Consider the following 23,394-nt stretch of genomic DNA (forward strand, 5'->3'; position numbering starts at 1 on the left):
ATTTACTGGGGGCACTATATAGGGGTATTTTATACTGGCACATTATGGGGGCACTATGGGGACATTAGCTCAACTGGGGGAATTACAAGGGGGTATTTTTCGGCAGCCTATAAGAGGCCGGCACAAGCAGCGCGATTACAACATCGCGCCACCTGAGCCGTACAGCGAGGGACACAGGCCGGAAGAGGCCTGCATCGCATCGCTGACATGGAGGTAAGTATAAGTGTTTTTTTTTAAATATATGTACAATAGTTTTACTGGCACATTGGGGGGCTCTTGTTACTGGCACATGATGGGTGGGCTCTTATTACTGGCACATGATGGGGGCTTATTACTGGCACATGATGCGGGGGCTTTATTACTGGCACATGATGAGGGGCTCTTATTACTGGCACATGATAGGGGACTCTTATTACTTGCACGTGATGGGGGGGCCCTTATTACTGGCACATGATGGGGGCTTATTACTGACACGTGATGGGGGCTCATTACTGGCACATGATGGAGGGCTCTTATTACTGGCACATGATGGAGGGCTCTTATTACTGGCACATGATGGGGGGGGCCCTTATTACTGGCACATGATGGGGTGGCTCTTATTACTGGCACCACATGATGGGGGGTGCTCTTGTTACTGGCACATGATAGAGGGTGCTCTTGTTACTGGCACATGATTGGGGGCACATTTTACTGGCACATGATTGGGGGCACTTATTATTGGCACATGATTGGGGCACTTATTACTGGCACATGATTGGGGCACTTATTACTGGCACATGATTGGGGCACTTATTACTGGCACATGATTGGGGGCACTTATTACTGGCACATGATTGGGGGCACTTATTACTGGCACATGATTGGGGGCACTTATTACTGACACTTATTACTGGCACATGATTGGGGGCACTTATTACTGGCACATGATTGGGGGCACTTATTACTGGCACATTATTGGTGGGCACTATAGGGGTATCTACTGAGGCCACAAAGAAGGGTTATTTTATATGGGGGGCTCTGTACAGTAGCATTCTATACTGGGAAATATTATGGTGGGTACTAGGGGGGAGAGGAGTACTATAGGGTCATCTACGGGGGCACTAAGAAGGGGTATTTTATACTTGCAAATTATGGGGGACACTGAGGGCATCTACTGGGGCACTATATATGGGGCATTTTATACTGGTACATTATGGGGGGCACTAGGAGGAAGGGGGAGAGAAGCACTATAGAGGCATTTACTGGGGGCACTATATAGGGGTATGTTATACTGGCACATTATGGGGGCACTATGGGGACATTAGCTCAACTGGGGGAATTTCAAGGGGGTATTTTTTGCACTGTCACATTATAAGGAGAATTATTTCTACTGGGGGGACATTATGGTGTGCTTTATTACTCCCCCATGGTATGACCCCTTAGCAGCAGCACCAGCCTCTCCCTGCTCTGCTATCCCTTTGCCCCTCCAATTTCTTATAATGAAATATTTCTCATTAGGATAAAACACATCAGCTCCACCGAGCCCCCCAGCCAAGTCTTGAAGTGGTGTCCGATATCCCCAAGGGCCAAGCCAAGTATTTGTAAGTTTTCATGTGAAATATGTTTGTTATACACATATAACATACACTGTGCCACACAATATACAGTATACCTCTACACTGTGTAGTCTGTTCTATAAGCACCATTGTTTTGTGGCGGCGGACAGAAAATAATCTGGAAGTGCCCCTCCCGAGACCAGGCTCTGAATCCGCCACTGCAGCAAGCACCGCATAACAGCAGCCTGAGGAGCGCACTCACCTCAGGTCACGGGCAGTCGCCTCTGCCGTGCCCGGGCAGCAGTGAGACTGTCGACTTGTTTGCACAGCTCTCCTGCCAAGTTTTTTTTCTCCACCCACAAAAGAGGGAGAAGGAGGAGGTTCAGACAAACTGACGCGGTTTGAGCCTCTTCAACCGCCGTCCTTGAGGTTGTTGGTTCTCTGGCAGCTTATCTGCTGGCTGCTGCACTGCAGAGATGTTTGTGAGCTCCGGGGTAAGTTGTGTGTGTGCAGCTCTGTGTTCTCCTATGTTTCTCATTGCACTCACTGAACTGCTTTACGTCTCATAGCAAGTCTGTAGTTCAGCCTCTTGAAACTACAGCACCGAACATGCTGTCAGGAGAGGGTTGGAGTAGTAGTAGTGACTTCTTGTTAGTTGTGTTGCGCTGGTCTGCTGCTGTCTATTGATACAGTATGTGAGTGCAAGCTGATGATGGGGGTCATAGTACCAATGCACTTCCCAATAATCTTGTCACTTTTCTGTGGACACAAGAAGTCCCTCTCTTATGAGACATGCAGAGGGTGCAGTCTAACTGTGACTGCACACACCTGAGGCTGTCCTATAGACCAAGCCTGTGGTCCTCATTACAGGCAGTTATTGGGAACTTTGGGAAGTAACTGCCTGCTCCTCCGAGGAGGTGAAAGCTGCATTTACATGTAGTGATCCTTTCCTCTGTATGGGGATGATTTTCTAGTACCATGTCTGTGATCATTCATCCCCATACAGATCCATTGTTTCTGGACAGCACATCCTTGGACAATTCATATGTACAGGATTCGTAGGATTCGAGATTCAAAAGATTCGATATATTTGAGAACCTTTTAGGATTCGGATTAGAAAAAAATTAGCTTCGTCCCACCTCTAATTATAACGCTTCTGCCATCAGCATAATAGAAAATAACTGATCTGTCTATTTGGCTTACGTGCAGTTTTATATAGGGCATATAACAAATGTTTCTATAGACTAAGACAGGAAACTAAGACAAAATATTCTAAAGATCGCTAACCCAGATATCTTGCAGTTTGCGATCTCTTGCAAGAATTCATTCCTAATTAACTCCTAATATATAATATATATTTAAAGAAATATTTTTCCATCAATCACCATTTATTTTACCTTTCTGATCTGTCAGAAGGATGGAACAATTAGATATATGACGGATCCGCTCTTTGGAGCATCTGTAAGGTCTGTGTCACTCAGTCCCTATTTTGTAGCAGGATGTGCTCATGATTTGGAAGCCAAAAGCAGGAGTGGGTACAAAATACAGAATACATGCAAACTTTCCAATCATGTGTCATCTGTTTTGGATCCACTCCTGTTTTTTTTGGCCTTATCAATACTGATGGATTACGGACCAAATGCTGACCGTGGGAAGGGGGATACTAAAAAGACAGGATCCCTTTTTTTTAGGTTGTTTTTATGACGGATGAGAAGAAGGTTAAAATAAACAGTGATGTTAACACAAACTTACTGCTGACACCCTCTCCACTCTGTCAGCATGTAACAGGTTCTGTAGAAATCTATATGGCATCAGCTGATGACAGTGTAAAAAGAATTGCACTCTTTCGCTTTATAGTAGAATCTTGGGCCACTGCATGGTTATTTACACCTGGCGCTAACATTGACCTGTAAGGCTAAGTTCACACTTACTGGGGCCAAAACTGACCAAATAAGTGAAGTGATTCTAAGAGTGATGCCTGTCACCTGCTTGTCATACTGATTCACAGTATTGTATCACTAGCACAGCGGATTCCCTATGCCTGTTTCTGCAATGCACAGTGTTCTATACCACTATACAGTCTCTCTGCAGCCAGGAAATAGCTGTTTTTTAACTCGATTGGTCACAAATAAATTCAGATCGAATCAAATCTTTTTGTGAAATTCAGCAAAAAGTGCAAATTGAATTTTTTAGATACTTGTTTCATCTCTAATTGTGACATACAGTGTATTGAATGTCTGAGATCATAATTTTCTCTAACCTCTACTGTTAGAGCGCAATTGTGACTGTGTATTGCAGCCAATGTTCCCCTTTTGATCACGTACAATATACTACACAATGCAGTCGGTCTGCCAGTCATGAAAATCATGCTTATATCATCAACCAGTTTATATCATTCATCACACATAACAAAGTGTTTATTGCTTGTTAGATATTATATTAATGGTATTAGAGTGAATGCAACTTTATTGGGTAAATACTTTGCTCAATTAAACAAAAAGAATGATTGCTGAATTTCTATCATCCCAACATTCATTTTGATGTTAAAATTCACATACATTCAGTCTCTTTTCCTCACACCGTCTGTCATTCCACTTCCCATCTAGTTGCATTTCAACACAGTCTTCTTCTCCTTTTTGATTGGGTTCTCTAATATTCCAATTTGAATAAGTAATTGAATTTCCATCTGAGTATCGAAAAGTACCTTCTGTTTGAATGTCAGTGATTCCCAGGAATGGAAACATGTTGTAATTCTGTGCAATATTTAAAATAGCATTATTCTCTTCTGAATTTCTTGGTGTGGCTAACTGGCCACCAGCTTTCAGGCATATTGCTTTTGTCTCATCATATGTTAGCTGTTTCCCACTTGTAACAAATATTTTTTCTCCAGCAATGGCCCCTCTAGCAAACACTAAGGCTGAAAGAAATGGAACAATGAAATAAACATCAATTATCAACATAAACTTTTTTTGCTGTAAAATTCTAAATTGCAAAAATGTAAAAAAGGATAAATAAGGCAGCTCAGCATTGAAGGTTCAGGAATGGTAAGAGAAAGATGATGAGTGATTAATAACTGTTACTGTTATGGGGTGTCTGTGGCTGTCATTGGTATATGGGTTATTTGTGATTATTGCTGTTATGTGAGCATTTGTGGCTGATGCTATTATCAGAGCATCTGAACCTCAGTGCCATTCTCTCAGGAAATTTACTATCAATAATGTGCTAATACCGGAACTTGGGGGTTCATTTTATCAGAGGTTAATTGATGACTTGGCTCTAACAAAAAAACAAAACATTATTTTTACTGCTATCTTTACCCTTTTCCTAAACCTTTAAGCTCAAGCCTAAGTTTAATATGTTAACAAAATATATATACACATTCTAAATATATATCCTTTAAAGGGGCAAATATAACAGCTTTCCAATTAACTCACTATCTCCAGTGGCTGGTTTCTCAGATTTCACTGAGGGTCCATGACCTGTGATGTCAGCTTCTCTCCCTGCTCTGATAAAGGTTGTTTACAAGCCTGTAAACGAGATGTCACTGTGCTGGCCACACCCCCCCTTCACTGCTCTCTGCTAGGATTCTTAACCCCTTCAGCTGCACACATTGGGTATCTGCAACAGTGACAATTCTGGGCACAGGAGCTGAAGGACTAGAGAGGGCATTGCACAAGAAGGTAGGGGAAGATCCTGTGTGTATAGGCAGTGTCATTATACAGCTGGAACTTGTAGTTCTACACTTACAAGTTGCTGTTGATTCTCTCAGCACTCAGAGAAGCTCTTGTATCCACTCCCTTAGCAGTGTCATTGTAAAGCTGGGACTTATAGTCTTACACATACAACATGCTGCTAATTCTTCTTGGCACTCAGGGCAGCTCTTGTAGCCACTCCCTTAGCAGTGTCATTATACAGCTGGGACTTGTAGTCCTACACATATAACATTATGCAGAGTCTCCCAGCAGGCAGACATGTCACTCAGGGCAGCTCTTGTAGCCACTCTCTTAGCAGTGCAGGTGGAGGGGCAGAGATTGTTTTTATTGCATGTAAACAAAGGGCCAGAAAAGAACCAGGGAAATTAGGAAATATATATATATATATATATATATATATATATATATATATATATATATATGTGACCCTATTTTGGAAAGTGCACCACCGTACGAACATTTTAAGGGGTTGAAAGGGAACTTTTCAGTAAACAGGTGTCTCACAGATGGCAGAAACGATGGCAGACATTTAAAAGTGTCACGATGCGCTCTGTGGGTGGTTCCAGGAGGCGGGGACTACCGAGGCGTGCTCGCGTCATCAGCGCACCCCGCGTCGCCCGTTCCTGTGGCTGAGTGCCAAGCTGATTAATCGACGCTTGGCTGTATGGGCTGCATTAGAACTCATGTGACGCTGGCCACGTCACATGACTCCACTAGTGCACTATTTAAACAGGCAATCTGCTGGCCACATATTGCCTTTTATTGAGGTTCTTCCTGCATGATACTCACCTGGTTTGTTTGTTTCTGCTTGGCTTCCAATTTCCTGTCCGTCTCATCCTCTGGTCTTGGCGTGCTCTCCTGGTTTGACTTCGCTCTGTCCTGACGATTCTCTGCTTGCTCCTCCGGTACCTTTTCTGCTCTCTTGGTTTTGACATGGCTTGTTTGACCTTTCTGTTTATTTGTTGTTTGTCTCCCTTGCACTATCCTAGCTAAGAGTTTGTCGACCAGTTGTCCCTTGTCGCTAGGACTTGCGAGGCAAGTAGGCAGGGACAGGGGTGAGGGTGGAGCTCGTGGTGACTACCCCACCCCCTGTGTGTTACAAAAAGCACACGGCTGTGAAAATCATTAATTTCTAACGATAATTAGTTTTTTCTTAGTCCTAACAGCAGCACAGTTGGGGTTAACTACCCCCCGTGGACTGGTAGGACCGGCGGAAGTTTAATGAGCCCAAGTACCAATAATAAACTTTACTCCCTTACAAAAGGAGGGAAACGCCCCCCAGCCCACTGTGTTTATAGCAAAAATAACTTTACTAGGATGGGATATTTGTGTGCTGCTGTTAGGACTAAGGGAAAACAAATTATCGTTAGGATATAAGGGAATTATTAATTTCTATCAGCAGCACAGATTGGGAGATAGCAAGAAGAACCCCTAGGGAGGGCCCTCATGCCTGGCAGAACTAAGAATGGTCTTCCCAAAGGCCAAAAACTCAGCTACCCTGGCGTCCAGTCTGTAGTGGGAGATGAAGGTTGATTCAGAGCTCCGGGGGGCAGATTTACAGATTACATCCATAGGAAGGAGACTTCTATTAGCAAAAGTAGTAGAGACGGCCCTAGTGGAATGGGCCTTCACAAACTCTGGAGGATCGAATGCCTGAGAAACGAAGGACTCTTATGGCCTCCTTAATCCAGCGACTAATAGAAGTCTTGGACGCCTTACGGCCTTTAAACTTACCGGCAAACAGGATAAAGAGGTTCTCATCTATCCTGAACTCCCTAGATCTATCCACATAGATCTGGAGGCATCTCGAGATAGCCAACAGATGTTTGACTGGATCTCTGGAGGAGGTAGAAAGAGAATACAAAACTGCCAATGAAATAACTATGTTGAAGTTTTGAAATGATGGAACCTTGGGCCTGAAGTATGGAAGAAATCTTAGGAGAACCCGGTCTTGTAGAAAAATTGTATAGGGTTCGTGGACCGAGAAAGCTTGAAGCTCCAAGACCCTCTTGCCGAGGTTACCGCCAGTAGGAAGCCCAACTTCAAAGTCACAAATTTCAAATCTACCTCCTCCAAAGGCTGGAAAGGGAGAGATGCTAACCCCTTGAGTACAACTGATAAATCCCACTGAGGGATGGGCTTCAGTACTGTAGGCTTCAATCTTTCAGCTCCTTTGAGGAAGCGTTTGAGTGGGTCCCGAGAATAGGATCTGTTGAGGCAGGCCGAAATGGCAGAAATCTGGACCTTCGGAGTAGATGGAGTAAGGCGTTTGTCAAGGCCGTCCTGCAGGAATTTAAGTATCGCAGAGAGGGGGCAGATCTGAAAACGCCACCTATTTAGAGGCACACCAAGACAAGAATATCCTCATGATTCTGGAGTAGGCTTTTTTAGTACAGTCTGCTCTTGAATGTAACAATGTTCTCAGGACCGACTCTGAGAGCCCTTTTATTCTGGGAAGGGACTGATCAACCTTCAGGCTGTCATGTTGAATCTGTTTAAATCTGGGCAGAGATGAGTGTCCCAATACACCAGGATCTGCTCAGGGGGGAGCCTCCAATAATGCCCTTGACTCATCTGAATGATATCATCAATACCCTCGGTATCATGGAAAACGGAGGGAAGATGTAAGCCAGCCTGTACCTCCACGGTATTGACAGAGCATCTATCGCCAGGGGGTTGTCCTCCCTGTAAAGGGAGCAGAACCTCTCCACCTTGGCATTGAACATCGTTGCCATGAGATCTACCTCTGGCAAACTCCACTTGAGAACTATCTGCCTGAACATCTCCGGATGCAAGGACCACTCCATCGTCGGTAGACCGCGTCTCAGGTGATCTGCGATCATATTGAGGAAACCTCGAATGTGGATGGCAGACAGGTGGGAAAGGTTCGACTCTGCCCACCGAAGAATCATCACGATCTCCAAAAGGAGGGGTAGAGATCTTGTGCCAGCCTGCTTGTTGATGTACAGAACCGCAGTCATATTGTCTGACTGTACTTTCATTGCCCTGCCCCAGATTCGGGGGCGAAGTGAAGGAGGGCTAGCCGGATGGCTCGAATCTCGTGGAGATTGGAAGAGAGTAGCCGCTCCTGAGGAGACCAAGTCCCCTGGACTGGGGAATCGTCTAGGTGAGCACCCCAGCCTACTTGGGACACGTCCATTGTCAATATGACCCAGGATGGCTGGGTTATAGACTTCCCGCCCGGGAGATGGAACCACCATCTCAGGAAGCTTTGAGTTTGACAAGACAGGGAGCACTGGGAATCTAGCCAATCTAGCAGGGCTTCCATCCCACTTGGAAAGTACCTCCGACTGTAGAGGGCGGAGGTGCCACAAAGCCCAAGGGACTGCATCCGCAGCCGCTGATCTGAGCCCCAACATCTTCATGAGTCCGGATAGGAACTCGACGAGGAACAGATTAGAACCTTGCCAGGTCCTGAATCCAAGTTCTTCTTTCTGGAGTCAACTGGAGGGACATCCCAACGGAGTTGACTATAAACCCTAGGTAGGTTACCGAAGTCTACGGGCTCACGTTCAACTTCTGCCAGTTGATGATCCACCCTAGGCAGACCAGAAAGGGGATAGCAATATGAAGATGATGGGAAAGGACTGGGACTGAAGAGGCCTTTAGGAGCCAATCGTTCAGATAAGGAATTATGGTCAGTCCCTGAAGTCTCAAAGCTGCCACCACCGAAACTACGCATCTGGAATAGGGACAATTCTCATCCAGGAGAGTGCTGCAGTCAAAACAGGCCAGATGTTTCCTCTTCAAAACCGATTTCCGCTAATCCGGGTGGTCTCTAGGTGAAGCCATAGCTGTAAAGAATTTAAGAATTAGTAAATTCTACCACCAGTAAAAGAATACAAAAAAAAAAAAAACGTAAGCCCACCGAGGGAAACGCCAGAAAGCAACCGCTAGTAGCAATGGAATCTGAGTACAATGTACTAGATGGGCTCTGGGAGCTAGCTTAAAGAGAAGCATGTGCTGCCAGAGGAAGAGCATGAGAACAGAGGCTCCTAAAATAGGTGAGGCTCCGCCCCAAATACATGCTTCCCCCCAAAAAAACAACAGAGGAATGTTTATTATTGTTACTTGGGCTTATTAAACTTCCGCCGGTCATACCAGTCCACGGGGGGGGGGGGGGGGGGGGTAGTTAACCCCATCTGTGCTGCTGGTAGGACGTAAGGGAATGAAAAATTACTAGCAGACCCCAATGTTTCACTTTTACAAGGGGTTAAAAGAGAAAATGCACCCCACGTTTTGTTCCCCGTTTTCTTCCCTTCAGGAAACACCTCATATGTGCTTGTAGCCTGCTGTAAAAGATGTACTTTTCTGGCAGGCCTGAATTGGCAGACATGGATTTTAGGTTCCATGTCACATTAAAAAAATTCTTGAGGTCCACAGAAATTAAAAACCCCAAGAGGTGATCCCATCGTGGAAAGTGCACCCCCGTAAGAGGTGGAAAGGGCCCTTTTGACCTAACAGGTGTTTCACAGAAATTAAACTTTTTGGTGAAAAGTTGATATGTAAGCTATGCGAACTAAATCAGAAATATAAGGTGGTAAAACTACAGGGTACATAAAGGATGAAATAAATTAATGCTCCATGGATGAGTGGTAGATTCTGAAACAATCCTGCATGCACAGGCCAGATTTTTCATGGCAGGTTTCACAGTGGTAAAGGGTGTCTTTCCTTATCCCTCTTTTGGAACACACCCTGCATCTTTTTTGGGTCCTTCCCTTCTTTGCTGTCTGGGGGACTTGACTTGGAAAATGTTGCCCTGGTACAACACAAGAACCATGACTTCCTGAAGTACTGGGACCCTCCCTGGCCTGACTTTGAAAAATTCGAGCCTTGATAACCACCTCTTGGAACTGAAGGAATGTTCCTGTGTGACCTGCAGATTGAAATAGCACGTATGAGGTGCACAGCCAGCTTTTGGTGCCACACTTTTGTTTTTCGTATGGCACTGTAGGGCTTCAGAACTTGATCTGAAAGATAAACCCCTCCCATGTGCCTGTTGTAGTCCAGGGTACAAACTAGATTGGAGGTTAGTGGTTATGGTAGGGGAGCTGGTGTTATTGTGAATGGTGGTCTGTAAAAGGACATCCCTCTTGTCCTTGTACTTAACCGCCAGCATGTTCTCATGGAGGAGAGCCCTGCTTTCACCCATTCTAAGTGGTTGCCCTACTAGGGATCTAGGTAGGCCTCTCTGATTTTTGTGCACTGTGCCGCAAGCCACTGTATCTCTGGCAGTTCGGGACATGAATAGGGGTATGCTGGTATAATAGTTATCCACACGTGGTAACCCTTATCCAGCAGTGGGTGCAGCAAGTTCCACACTATCTTCCCACTAACTCCTAGGATGAGGGGGGGGGGGGGCATTCTGGGGGTTCTATCTAGGAATCTTTACCTTCATAAATGTGGAACTTGTGGGTGTACCCAGCGCTACTCTCACAAAGTTTTTAAATCTTAATGCCATACCTTGCCCGTTTGCTAGGCAGGTACTAGCAGAATCTAACCCTCCCTTTGAAAAGTAATAGGGACTCATCTACACAGTCATTCTAATAGGGTTGTACACCTCAGCAAACCTGGTGTTAAAGTGGTCAAGGACAGGCTTATCCTTGAACAGATGGTCAAATGTCGGATCATTATGGGGTGGGCACTGCAATGTCAAATCGCTTCCGAGTCATGGTGTTACTGTAAATTGGAGTCTGGTAGAAAATGTCCAAACTCCAATATTGTCTAACGTTTGGCTACTTAACAATGCCCATATGCAGCATGAGTCCCCAAAACTTCATCATCTCTGCTGCATTTACTGGGGTCCAACCTAGGGGTCTAGCATATGGCGATGTAGGAATATGAGCAATGACTTTTTTTGAATATAAATTGGTTTGGGCCACCATTAAACTTACAAAATCTTCAAAGAAGACTTTGAAAAAATCGAGTTCAGTGAATCCCGCACAATCTATCTGCATTCTGGATCTGCCCTCAAAATCCAGAATTTGGGGCTGATAATAGTCAGGGGGTAGGGTCCCTGGGGCGCCTTCTAGAGGGTCCCTCATCATGATGATGATGAAGAGGGGGTAAAGGAGTAGAGGAATGTGGCATCCTCTTCTTCCTCACTAGCAGATTCAGTATCAGAGGTAAAGGCATATGCCTCTTCAGCTGTGTATACTTGTTGGGATGGACAGGCCATTTATTTATTTATTGGGGTATTAATTATACTGTGTGTGTGTGTGTGTGTGTGTGTGTGTGTGTGTGTGTGTGTGTGTATGTGTGTGTGTATATATATATATATATATATATATATATATATATATATATATATATACCTACATGAAAAAGAAAAAAAAATCTGCATAATCAACTGAGTAGAGCAGTCAGAACAATTTAAGTTTCTGATCAGTGCTCAGCAGGTGCAGGACGCATGCACGCACAGATAGTATATGCATGCAAAAATCTACACTAACACTACCTAACTAAAATTTATTTATATGTAACACTAAATATATTTTTTTCACCTTCCCCCAAAAAAAGGAAAACTAAGCACAAAAGCGACCGGTAAAAAATGTTTTACTTATTGGTACAGCGTGCTGACACTGCAGTAAATTTTTTTACTGCAGATACAAAAAAAAGAATACTAGATAAAAATTTACTTATATATACAGTGGATATAAAAAGTCTACACACCCCTGTTAAAATGTCAGGTTTCTGTGATGTAAAAAGACAAAGATAAATAATATCAGAACTTTTTCCACCTTTAATGTGACCTATAAACAGTACCACTCAATTGAAAAATAAACTGTAATCTTTTAGATGGATGGAAGAAAAAAAAACTAAAATAATGTGGTTGCATAACTGGGGATGTAGCTGTGTTAAGAATTAAGCAATCACATTAAAAATCATGTTAAATAGGAGTCAGCATACTCCTGCCATCATTTAAAGTGCCTCTGATTAACCTAAAGGTCAGCTGCTCTAGTTGGTCTTTTCTGACATTTTCTTCGTTGCATCCCACAGCAAAGCCATGGTCCACAGAGAGCTTCCAAAGCATCAGAGGGATCTCATTGTTAAAAGGTATCAGTCAGGAGAAGGGTACAAAAGAGTTTCCAAGGCATTAGATATACCATAGAACACAGTGAAGACAGTCATCATCAAGTGGAGAAAATATGGCACAACAGTGACATTACCAAGAACTGGACGTCCCTCCAAAATTGATGAAAAGACGAGAAGAAAACTGGTCTGGGAGGCTACCAAGAGGCCTACAGCAACATTAAAGGAGCTGCAGGAATATCTGGCAAGTACTGGCTGTGTGGTACATGTGACAGCAATCTAGAGTTGATGCGATACCAAATTTTTTATTTGATTTCAATACCATAAAAAAGTATTGCGATACTCGATGGCATCCGATGCCACGCAAAAAAAATAAAACAAAAAAGCCACGTGCATTCCGATTTTTTTATTTATTTTTTCTATTTTAATAGTTTGTACTTTTCGGACGTGGCGATATGTGATATGTTTGTTTATTTTTTATATATTTTATATGTCATTTTTACTTAATATTTTGGTGGGTTAGGACTTTAGACTCTCCCTGCTGCTCTGTGCTTTGTGCACACAGCAGCAGGGAGCCGACTATGGTAGCCTCCTTGCTGCCATGGCAACCGATCGGAGCCCCAGGATTACACTGCTGGGGCTCTGATCGGAAGCTGCTACTGCACCACCAATAAGAGGAGGTGAGGGGACTCTGTGGCCACTGCCACCATTGATTTTAATACTGGGGTAGTTGAGGGGGGGAGGGGGAGCTGCGCCACCAATGATTCTAATACTGGGGGGGGGGGGAGGAGGCGCACTGTGCGACCAATGATAATTAACCTTTAATACAGGAGGTGGGTACTGGCAGCAAATCAGCGGCTGTTAACCCCTCAGGTGCCACACCTGAGGGGTTAACTGCCGCTGATCGCAGCTCCCTGTCAGAGGCAGGGTGCCGGCTATGTGATTCTGCTACCGGCACCTGCCTCCTGTATTATGTGTTAAAGACGACATTTCATGGGTCCGGACTTAGTTAAGTTACCAGGCTACATAGAGCGGCGCCCAGAGATCTCCCTGCATCTATTATTATTCCTGGGTGCCGCTCCGTTCGCCCGCTTTGCCCCAGTTACAGTCTCCTGCTCTGTATGCTAATTACTACAAATATTACATTGCCGATTTTTCGACATCAAGAAAATAATCTTGAATTTGAATATTTTTGAATATATGACGAATATTTGTGAAATATTGCAAATTTGAATATTGCCCCTGCCGCTCATCACTATTCTAAACCTAAACATCAAGTGCATAACTCGGCATCTAACTGCAATGCATGAGCTGCAGTGGAGTAGACACCTCAAGAACCACGGAATGCCAAAGGTTCCTTCTGCTCCCTTTTCTTCTGCAGTCTCGGCCTCTTCCTCCCCCTCTGGAGAAACAGGGGCACCTGCCACCCCTCAAAATGAGGATGTCACAGCAACACCATCACCACCACCATCGTCACAAGCATCTCCACACTGTCTCATGGAAGCTTTTTGCTGTCCATCCCCTAAACACTGGAGAGAAAGAGAAAGTACCCACCTACCCACCCACGAGCCCTAGTCCTTAATGCCAGCATTTAAAATTCCTGGCCTTTGAAATGATGTCATTCCATCCGGTGGAGACGGACAGTTTTACAAACATCATGACGGCAGCTGTACCACGGTACATGGTTCCCAGCCGCCACTGCTTTTCAGGTGGGCCATCCCTGCCCTGCACGAAAAAGTCAAGTGTGCACTGCGCAATGCCATGAGTGGCAAGGTCCATATAACCATTGATACATGGACCAGTAAGCATGGGCAGGGACGTTATATCTCCCTAACTGCCCACTGGATAAATGTAGTGGTGGCTGCGCCTGAGGCGGAAATCGGTTTAGTGCACGTCCTAACACCACCGAAGATTGATGGATGTTTCTCAGTTCCCCGTGTACTCCTTCTCCTACTCCGCTTCATCCTCCAGTTCCTCCTCTACCACCTCCTCATCACATCAGCGCAACACCTGCACCATCAACTTCAGCATAACCAGGGGAAAACGACAGCAGGCTGTTCTAAAACTAATATGTTTGGGGGAAAGACCCAACACTGCGCAGGAGCTGTGGGCGGGCATGGAACAACAGACCAATAAGTGGTTGCTGCTGCTGAGCCTCAAGACTGACCTGTTTGTGTGTGACAACAGGCGAAATCTCATAGCAGCTCTGTGCCTAGCCAGTTTGACGCTTAACCCTTGCCTGGCACATGTGCTGAATTTGGTGATGCAGAGGCTCCTTAAAAATTACCTTGATATATCATAGCTACTTTAGAAAGTGAGGGCCGTCTGTATGCTCTCTCACCCTGTTGCTGCTCGCCTGTCTGCGCTGCAGTGTAACTTTGGCCTTCCCGCTCACTGCCTTATATGCGACATTCCCACAAGGTGGAACTCCACCTTGCATATGCTGGAGAGATTGTGCGAGCAGCAGAAACAAGCCTGTTCACTTTTTTTTTTTACAAAGTGAGCCCTGATGAGGCTTACTGAGGCTGGGCTTGATGCAGTGAGTGGGCCTATAGAGGTTCTGAGCAGGGGTGCTGCTAGGGTTGCCACCTTTCTAAATAAAAAATACTGGTTAAAGTTAAAAAGATTGGTGTGGATTAATATGGGTGTTATTTGATAATTTACATTTTGCTCCTTTTTTTTTCAATAAAATCAAACTTTTTACTGTTCGGGACACCCTAAGAATTTTATTTTTATTTAGCATCTATTTTTGAAATGCTTCTGTGGGGATTCAGAACTCACAACCATCTACATTAAAGACAAGAACCCTAACCAATTAGCTATAAAGAAACAAAAATACCAAACTTCAAAAAAGCTAAATTTAGCCAACTAAGAGGGGCCATAGGCCTAACTAACTGGGACAAAGGCCTCACAAATAAAATACAGCCACAAAATGGGATATTTTTAAAAGCATCCTAAAATCTGATTGTGAGAGGTACATACCTTATGGGAATAAAAGGTTAAGGAACAAGAAAATAGAACTGTAAAGCAATAAATGACAAAAAGAAAGCATTGAAATCACTAAAACAGAGGGTAGCGAGGCAGCACTGAAAAACTATAAGAAAAAAAATAGAATATGTAAAAAACAAATAAAAGCAGCCACCTAACCCTAAAATGTTCTTCAATTATATAAATAGTAAAAAGTATAACTCTAAAGGTGTCGGCCCTCTACAGAGTAATGAGGGGAAGTTGCAGAGAGTGATGAGGAGAAAGCAAAGCTATTAAATATTTTTTTTCCACTGTATTCACTGAGGAAAATAAACTGCCAGATGAAATGCAGAATATAAATTCCCCATTAAAAGTGCCCTGTCTGACCCAGGAAGTACAGCGGCGGCTTAAAAATATTAAAATAGAAAAATCGCCAGGACCAGATGGCATACACCCCCAAGTCCTAGGAGAATTAAGTAATGTCATAGCCAGACCCTTATTTTTGATATTTAAGGACTCTATACTGAAAGAGAGAGTTCCACCGGATTGGCACATAGCAAATGTGGAGCCAATATTTTAAAAGGGTCCAAAAACAAAGCCTGGAAACTATATGCCGGTAAGTTTAACATCTGTCATGGGTAAGCTGTTTGAAGGTTTTCTAAGAGATGCTATCTTGGAGTACCTCAATAAAAAAAAAATGCAAATAATGCCATATCAGCATGGCTTCATGAGGGATTGGTCATGTCAAACTAATTTAATCAGTTTCTATGAAGAGGTAAGTTCTAGACTTGACAGTAGTGAATCAATGGATGTTGTATATCTGGACTTCTCCAAAGCATTTGACACTATATCGCATGAAAGGTTAGTATATAAAATGAGAATGCTTGGAATCTGAGAAAATGTCTGTATGTGGGTAAGTAACTGGCTCGGTAATAAAAAAACAGAGGGTGGTTATTAATGGTACACACTCAGATTGGGTCACTATCACTAGTGGAATACCCCAGGGGTCAGTATTGGGCCCTATTCTCTGCAATATATTTATTAATGATCTTGTAGAAGGCTTGCAGATGGCAGCTGCTGCCAAGACCAATAAGATAATAGGTTGCATCAATAGGTTGCCCCCAAACCCAGAACCCATTAAAGTCACTAAGGACCCGAACTTCACTTTATTATTTTACGTTATAACGGAAAATAATAGCATTCTTAAGACAGAATGCTAAATAAAATGGTAATTGAGGGGTTAAAAATAATAAAATAAAAAAAATCTAAAACTCAACTCATCTACTTGTTCCCGCAGCCGGTATCCTCTTCTTTCTTTTTTCTGTTATGATGGAAAATAATAAAATCACCCGAACAACGAACCCAAACTTCAGGTACCCGAACTTGCAAAGTTACAGTTCGGGTTCGTTCAACCCTAATAATAACTATGTATAAATATATCAGGGCTCAGTACAGAGATCTCTCCCATCATCTATTTATCCCCAGGACTGTGACTGACAAGGGGACATCCTATGCGTCTGGAAAAAAGGTTTGTACATAAACATAGAAGAGGATTCTTTACTGTAAGAGCAGTGAGACTATGGAACTCTCAGCCTGAGGAGGTAGTGATAGTGAGTTCACTAAAAGAGTTCAAGAGGGACCTGAATGTATTTCTGGAGTGTAATAATATTACAGTTTATAGCTACTAGAGATGCGTAGTTGATCCATGGAGTTATTCTGATTGCCTTATTAGAGTCGGAAGGAATTTTTTTCCCCTTAAGTGATGAAAATTGACTTCTACCTCACAGTTTTTTTTTTTGCCTGCCTCTGTATCAGCTTGCAGGATAACAGGCCGAACTGGATGGACAGATGTCTTTTTTTCGGCCTTATAAACTATGTTACTATATTACTATGTATGTTAAATTACTGTACCTGTATTATGGCTAAAAACCCTCATAGCAGTTTCTAATGCATTATGCATTAATATATATCAAAAGTATGTTTTTATATATATATATATTTTTTAGTAATGACATATTTATATGATTTTTTTACAATTACAAAAAAAAATAAGAAATAAGATACTTCTGCTGTATATGAATACCTAATGCAAGAGAAACTTCTATAAGTTTTTTCAAGAACAGTTAAGCATTTAGCTCTATGGCTCAGTGGTTAAGGTTCTTGCCTTCAATTTAGATGGTTGCGAGTTTGAATCCCCACAGAGGTGTTTAAAAAATAGATATCCTGACCCCCATAACTTTTTTATAGTTATTTTAACAGAGATGCTAATGTTTTGCAGGACGATCTGTCATTTTTGACAATAACATTTTGGGGTGTGTATGATCACTTTTTATTCAATTTTCTTGGGAGATAAAGTTATGAAAAAATAGCAAATCAGCCTTTTTAAAAAAAAAAAAATTCTGTTACGCCATTCACCATATGGCCTAACTTTTTTTAATATTTTAATAGTACGGGCGTTTTCGCATGCGGCAAAGCCCATAATGTTATTTTCCTTTTTGTTTATTTTTATTTTGGGGAAAGTGGGGTGATTTTACATTCTAAGTTGTTTTATTTTTTGTTTTTTTACTTATTTTTTTGTTTTTTACTTTTTTTTTATTACTTTTTGTTAGGTTCCCAAGTGGACCACAACTTGCAATCATCAGATTGCAACTTATACAGAATAATGAAAATTGCTCCATTATTCTGTATAGAAATAACTACATCACAGTTCAGTGTGGCCATCTGGTTGCCTGAACTGGAATATACTAACAATGAGCCTGGAAGCCAAGTACAGGCTGCGGCTCATTTTTAGAACAGGGTGATTTCCCCGATTTTCTGATGTGGGAAAGATCGCCTGAAGAGGAAGCCTGTGCTTTCGGTTTTTAATACACTCAGATGCCGTGAGTGAGGGAAACTCATGAGGGGGCATGTGGTGTATTCTGGGGCCATCAGGGTGCAGATCTGTGTGAAAAGCTTTATGGGGTGTAAATCTGTGAGGGAGGGCCGGAATCGACAGAATGTAACTGTGTTGTTAGTACATGAATACAAGATTTGGGGCCCTACTTTTGATTTTGCCCAGGGCCACATTTTGTGTAAAACCGACCCTTCCTCTGTGGAAGGGCACCTGGGGCAGTGGCAGGTTTTGCACAGGTTTCAGACATGCATGAATGACTGGATGGGTAAGCTTCCCTGGATGGCCATCCATGACAAGTTCTTTTGCCCATTGGTTAATCTGTCTGAAGGCATTAGTGAGACGAACATATTTTAATTTTTTTATAGAAAATGCCTTTATTACAATCAAATTATCAAACATACATACTTAGTACTTAATAAACAGATTTTTTTTAAGCCCAAGGAGCGTGCTTTCTACACCCGTGCAACAAAATTGCGCATCGTGCCCCAGAAAAATGTGCACAAGGTTATAGTCCATCACAGGCCCTCTCCATAAGAGAAGCGCCCCTATAAACCTTTCCCAGTCCCTCCGGGCCAGAAGGCTCCTGCAAGGGATCGAGACAAAACAGGCAACCCACAGCCGAAGCCGGGAGTACGCCAAGACAACCCTCAGCCGAAGCCGAGGGTATGCCTAGTCTGTGCTCCGGCTTTCGCCTAGGCTGCCACCCAAGGTGTCGAAATGGAGCTTCAACAACTAGGTCTGCGCAATTTTTTTTTTTTTTTTAGGTGGTTGTGGAACCTTATGGCCACACACACCCCTAGGCCTCTAGGGGGGTACCCGTAAAGGCACTGCAACCCAAGAAATCCTTGTGACAAACAAATGTGGAAAGTGAACACACAGTGAACAAAAAAAAAGTTTACGTTTATAAATAGTGAATGTATGCTGAGACTCAGCCCGGGCATCCGGCCGGAATTATAAAAATTCCTCCTCCTTACGCTAGGCCTGACGGCCGGGCAAAGAATAGAGGTGTGTGCGCTCAAAATGTGAGAAAGTGAAGTGTGTGCAAATGTGCAATTACTCATTGGGCTCTCACCACCAGTGTGTTCAGGCATCCCAGGGTCGCCACTCCTGGGGCACTTCTGCACCTTGGGATTTCAAACATCTTAGCTCCTGGCTTAGATCCAGCAGAGCTCTTGGTCACCTAGGATAGGGCATTAATGGCTGAAGCCATACACCTTAGGGATGCTGTGTGGTTCTCTGTTCTACATCCTGGCAGGGCTCTGTCCACCAGGAATTGGTAAGAACAGATACTACACTTGATCTTAGCCAAAAGGCCGAGAAGCAATCTCTGAAAGGGCACCTGGGGCAGTAGCGGGTTTTGCACAGGTTGCGGGCGTGCATGAATGACTGGATGGGTAAGCGTCTCTTGATGGCCATCCATGACAAGTGCTTGTGCCCATTGGTTTACCTGTCTGAAGACACATTAGTACTGTGAGACAAACAGATTTTTTTGTTTAACTGAAAACACCTTTATTACAATCAAATCATCAAACATAAATACTTGCTTACAAGTACTGTGACGCAGCGCAGGCCACGAGGCAGCACTTAATGAATACTTACAATCATCTGAGAGCCACAGAGTGACCGTTTTGTGCTTGTATGTCCTGGGTTAAGACTGCAGCTGCTATGCAAAGTTCATCGAGTGCAATAAAGGAAATTATGAAGCAGCTGGTGCAGGCCAATGAGCAGCAACAACAGGCCAATGCACAACAACAGGCTATGGAGCAGTTTACTTAATAAACAAACAGATACTACAGGTGATCTGAGTTACAAGGCCGAGAAACAATAATCCTGAAAAGGGTTCGGCGCCGAGGCCGCCATTCGCCGAAGAAGAACACTTTTCAAGGCGAAAGCTTCCAGGCCCCAGCCCCATTCCAGGAGGCATGTTGCTCTCACAAAACAGGGAGATCATCCGTCCGCCGCTCTGCTCTCATGAAAATGCTCTTCAGGTTTCCAATCTGCATAACACCACCCGCCTGGTACACTTTCCCTTTTCCTCACACGTACGTCCTGTTGCCAAAGCTTCTCTACCCTCCTCCCCATCCATCACTCACTCACTCACTCGTAAAAGATAAAGAGGGAGAGTGGAAAAGGCATGAGTGACATGTATGTAACACCCCAGAGTTGTGTTACTGCACGTCTCTACCCCGCTACTATCTTCTAAGAGCCTTTATACTGTCATCTGATAGGATTTTGCTCATGTCTTTCACAAATTTGCATATAAATCCATGTTAAATGCAATTGTTCATGTAATTTGCCTGGTTATCAGTAGGTGGCAGCAACACATTGGAAGGTACAAGTTTAGTGTTTAGTAAATCTGAGCTGGAAAGGATTATTCCAGCTTAGCTCCCCCTGTGTGTGGAGAAGTGGGCTGGTCCCAAATCCTGCAGCATGGGTGGAGAAGGAAGTTAGAAGGTAATTGTACTAGCCACCCCTGTTGAGAAAGGCTGTGTGATAGTGTCCAGGAGACTCCCTGCATAGGATAGACTGCAAGGACAGTCATATATCCAGTCTGAGCACCTTCAGCTCAGCTGAATGAAGAAAAGCAGAAACTACTGACAACCTCCAGAGTTCCAGGAAGAAAGCATCCCCTGCAAACCCGTGAGATAAATCCAGCCCTAGAAGAAGCCAATTCCTCCTCAGCTAGTCTGTACCCAATCAGGAGAAGGTACAGATAAGTGCAGAAGCTAACCCTGCCACAGTTAAAGAGCTACCAAGAAGACTTTTTATCCCGCAAGGTCCACATTTAAAGCAGAAGTACTCATTCCTGCCAATTATTGCCAAAACCTGCTGAGACCAAGAGACCAAAGCTGTATACCGCCTGGATGCAAGTTATTTCAAGTAAAGAAACGTTTGAACTTCATTTAAAGGTCTAGGCATAATTTATTCTGCCAAGTTCCTCTATTACTCCTACTATCACTACACTCAAATTCATTGCAAGTGAGCCTGGCTGTACCCAGGTAGGAGACACCGTGACACAATTATCACTATCCTATAGAGACATTATAGCTCATTACACCACTCTGGCATTCCTAATCTGGGACATGTGTTATAACACCTTGGAAGGGCCCTGGGATAGTACCCTGCGCACGCTGCAATTGGCGTCATGACAAATACAGGATATATTATCCACCTGACCCGGCCACTGCATTAAAGTGGTGTCAGCGTACCCATTCCTGGTCACTGCATGTACATAACATCAAATGGGGGGCAAAAAGAAAGACAGGAGGAAGGAGAAGGAAGTAGAAAAAAAGAAGAAAAAAAAGCATTCTTGACTGTGATGTCAGGCCCCATTGTTCAGCCACTGACTAGCCCCTTGTGACACCTGGCGTCTATTGTCCAGACAGGGGGCCTGGCTGCTGATACATAGAAAATGCTGGACAACTTTATCGCTCCCAAATCCAGTTCAGAAGCTCCACAAGAGGGAGACACAGGCTGACTTCAGGAATGGAAAGGAGCCTCTTCTAGGGCCATGTTCATCCTCAAAGCCACACCTGGGACCCCTGTCCTTATCAAAGCCGCGCCTGGGCCTTCATGTAAGCCTGCTGTTGCTGTGCCATGGCCTGTTGTTGCTGCGCCAGGGCTGTTGTTGGACACATAAAACGTATTTTTCTCTTTTTATCCTCTGCCTGTAATCTCCGCTGCTGCTCCATGGCCTGTTGTTGTTATGCATTGGCCTGTTGCTGCACATTGCTTCCTCCCCCTCCTCCTACCCCTATTCCACCTACACCTTCACTTCCCCTTCCTGCTCCACTCTTACCTCCACCTCCTAGCTTAAAATAATTGTCTTGTAAGTGACCTTTAACCATTTTCTGGGGTGTGGCGGGTATATTTCTCTACTCTGCCAATCTAAGACAATAATTTGGAGCCAGGAGGTGGAGGTTCGAGTGGAGGAGGAAGGGGACGTGAAGGTGTAGGTGGAATAGGCGGAGGAGAAGGACCATTGCACTCGATGAACTTTGCATAGCAGCTGCAGTTTTTACCCAGGACATACAAGCACAAAACTGTCACTCCGTGGCCCTTAGCAACCTGACACAGAACTGACGTACAGATGGAAAAAAAAAAAAAGAAACAGTGTTGGCTTCCTCTCCCTCCTCCTCCGCCTATTCCACCTACACCTTCACGTCCCCTTCCTCCTCCACTCGGACCCCCACATTTGTTATGTATGTTATTTTAAGTCATTTCCCTAGCTACATTTGTTTGCAGGGCAATTTTACTGCTCTTACCCCCATTTTGGATCCTTTTGCAGGCTTCTAGCCCTTTATATAACTATTTTGCAGGCCTTTTTCAGCCCCAAAGTTCCGGTCCCCATTTACATCGATGGGGTTCAATGTGCCGGAACCAAACTTTAAAACGAAGTTCGGTCGAACCAATCAAGCCCGAACATCCACCAGTCCGCTCATCACTCCCCAAGAGACTTTGGTGATAACGAATTTCACTGCTCCAGAGCCCATACATTTTAATGCTGCACAGTATTAAAACAAAGTTTTGAATGAATCGACTTTGGATCTTGGATCCGAAGCTCGATTCACTCAACACTATTGATGATCTATCCTCAGGATAGGTATCAATATCAGATTGGCGGTGGTGTCTGACACCCGGGCATCCCTGCCAATAAGCTGGTTGAAAAGAAGGCTGCCCTCATTGCAGCTGTGAGCATGTGTAATTAAAAGCCAGCCCTTCCACTTCAATGCGATGGCTCGTTCCTACACAAGTGTATAGGAACAAGGTAGTATAGTAATTTAGAATACAATGTAAACCAAATTCCAATACAATATATTTCTTGTAAAAATCCAAACAGAAAGAAAAAAAAAACTTTTGGGAATTTTGGTCGGCAGAGTGTGGAATATTGGTAAATGCCTATAATGTATATAAAAAAGTACTGTACATGCCTGGAAGGAGTAAAAAAATAATAGAGCAATAAAACTAAATGGGAGGTATAAAAGCCAGATTGAAGCAAGGAGCAAGAAATGTGTATGGGGGTTGGAGGTTCTCCTGATGCTATTTAGGTTTTGTTACTGCATGGGACTGGAGCTGTTTATTTGTATGGGGTTTTTGAGTGTTCTGTGCTTCATGCTGGCTTTGCTACCTTTTACTTTTCTCAGTTGTTATAAGCGAGCCAAATACTGGGCCCTGTGGGTCTAGCCATACAGTAGGTCGCCCAGCATATTTATTTTGATCTATACCAGGAAAC

At 43.7% G+C, this 23,394-nt stretch overlaps 1 protein-coding gene and 1 pseudogene across 2 annotated transcripts in view; both read right to left on the minus strand.

Annotated features, from left to right (window-relative positions):
* Positions 1-3,983: 3,983 nt before the first annotated feature.
* LOC122942325 (pulmonary surfactant-associated protein A-like) overlaps positions 3,984-23,394 on the minus strand; it is a 125,168-nt gene continuing 105,757 nt past the window's right edge. For both annotated transcript variants that reach the window (XM_044299884.1, XM_044299883.1), the window contains exon 5: positions 3,984-4,452. In XM_044299884.1, the coding sequence (XP_044155819.1) occupies positions 4,079-4,452 (374 nt within the window). In that variant the 3' untranslated portion in view covers positions 3,984-4,078. The remainder of the gene's footprint in view (positions 4,453-23,394) is intronic.
* On the minus strand, positions 19,389-19,486 carry LOC122942861 (annotated as a pseudogene).

This window comes from Bufo gargarizans, chromosome 6 (genome assembly GCF_014858855.1).
Source record: "Bufo gargarizans isolate SCDJY-AF-19 chromosome 6, ASM1485885v1, whole genome shotgun sequence".
Lineage (NCBI taxonomy): Eukaryota > Metazoa > Chordata > Amphibia > Anura > Bufonidae > Bufo > Bufo gargarizans.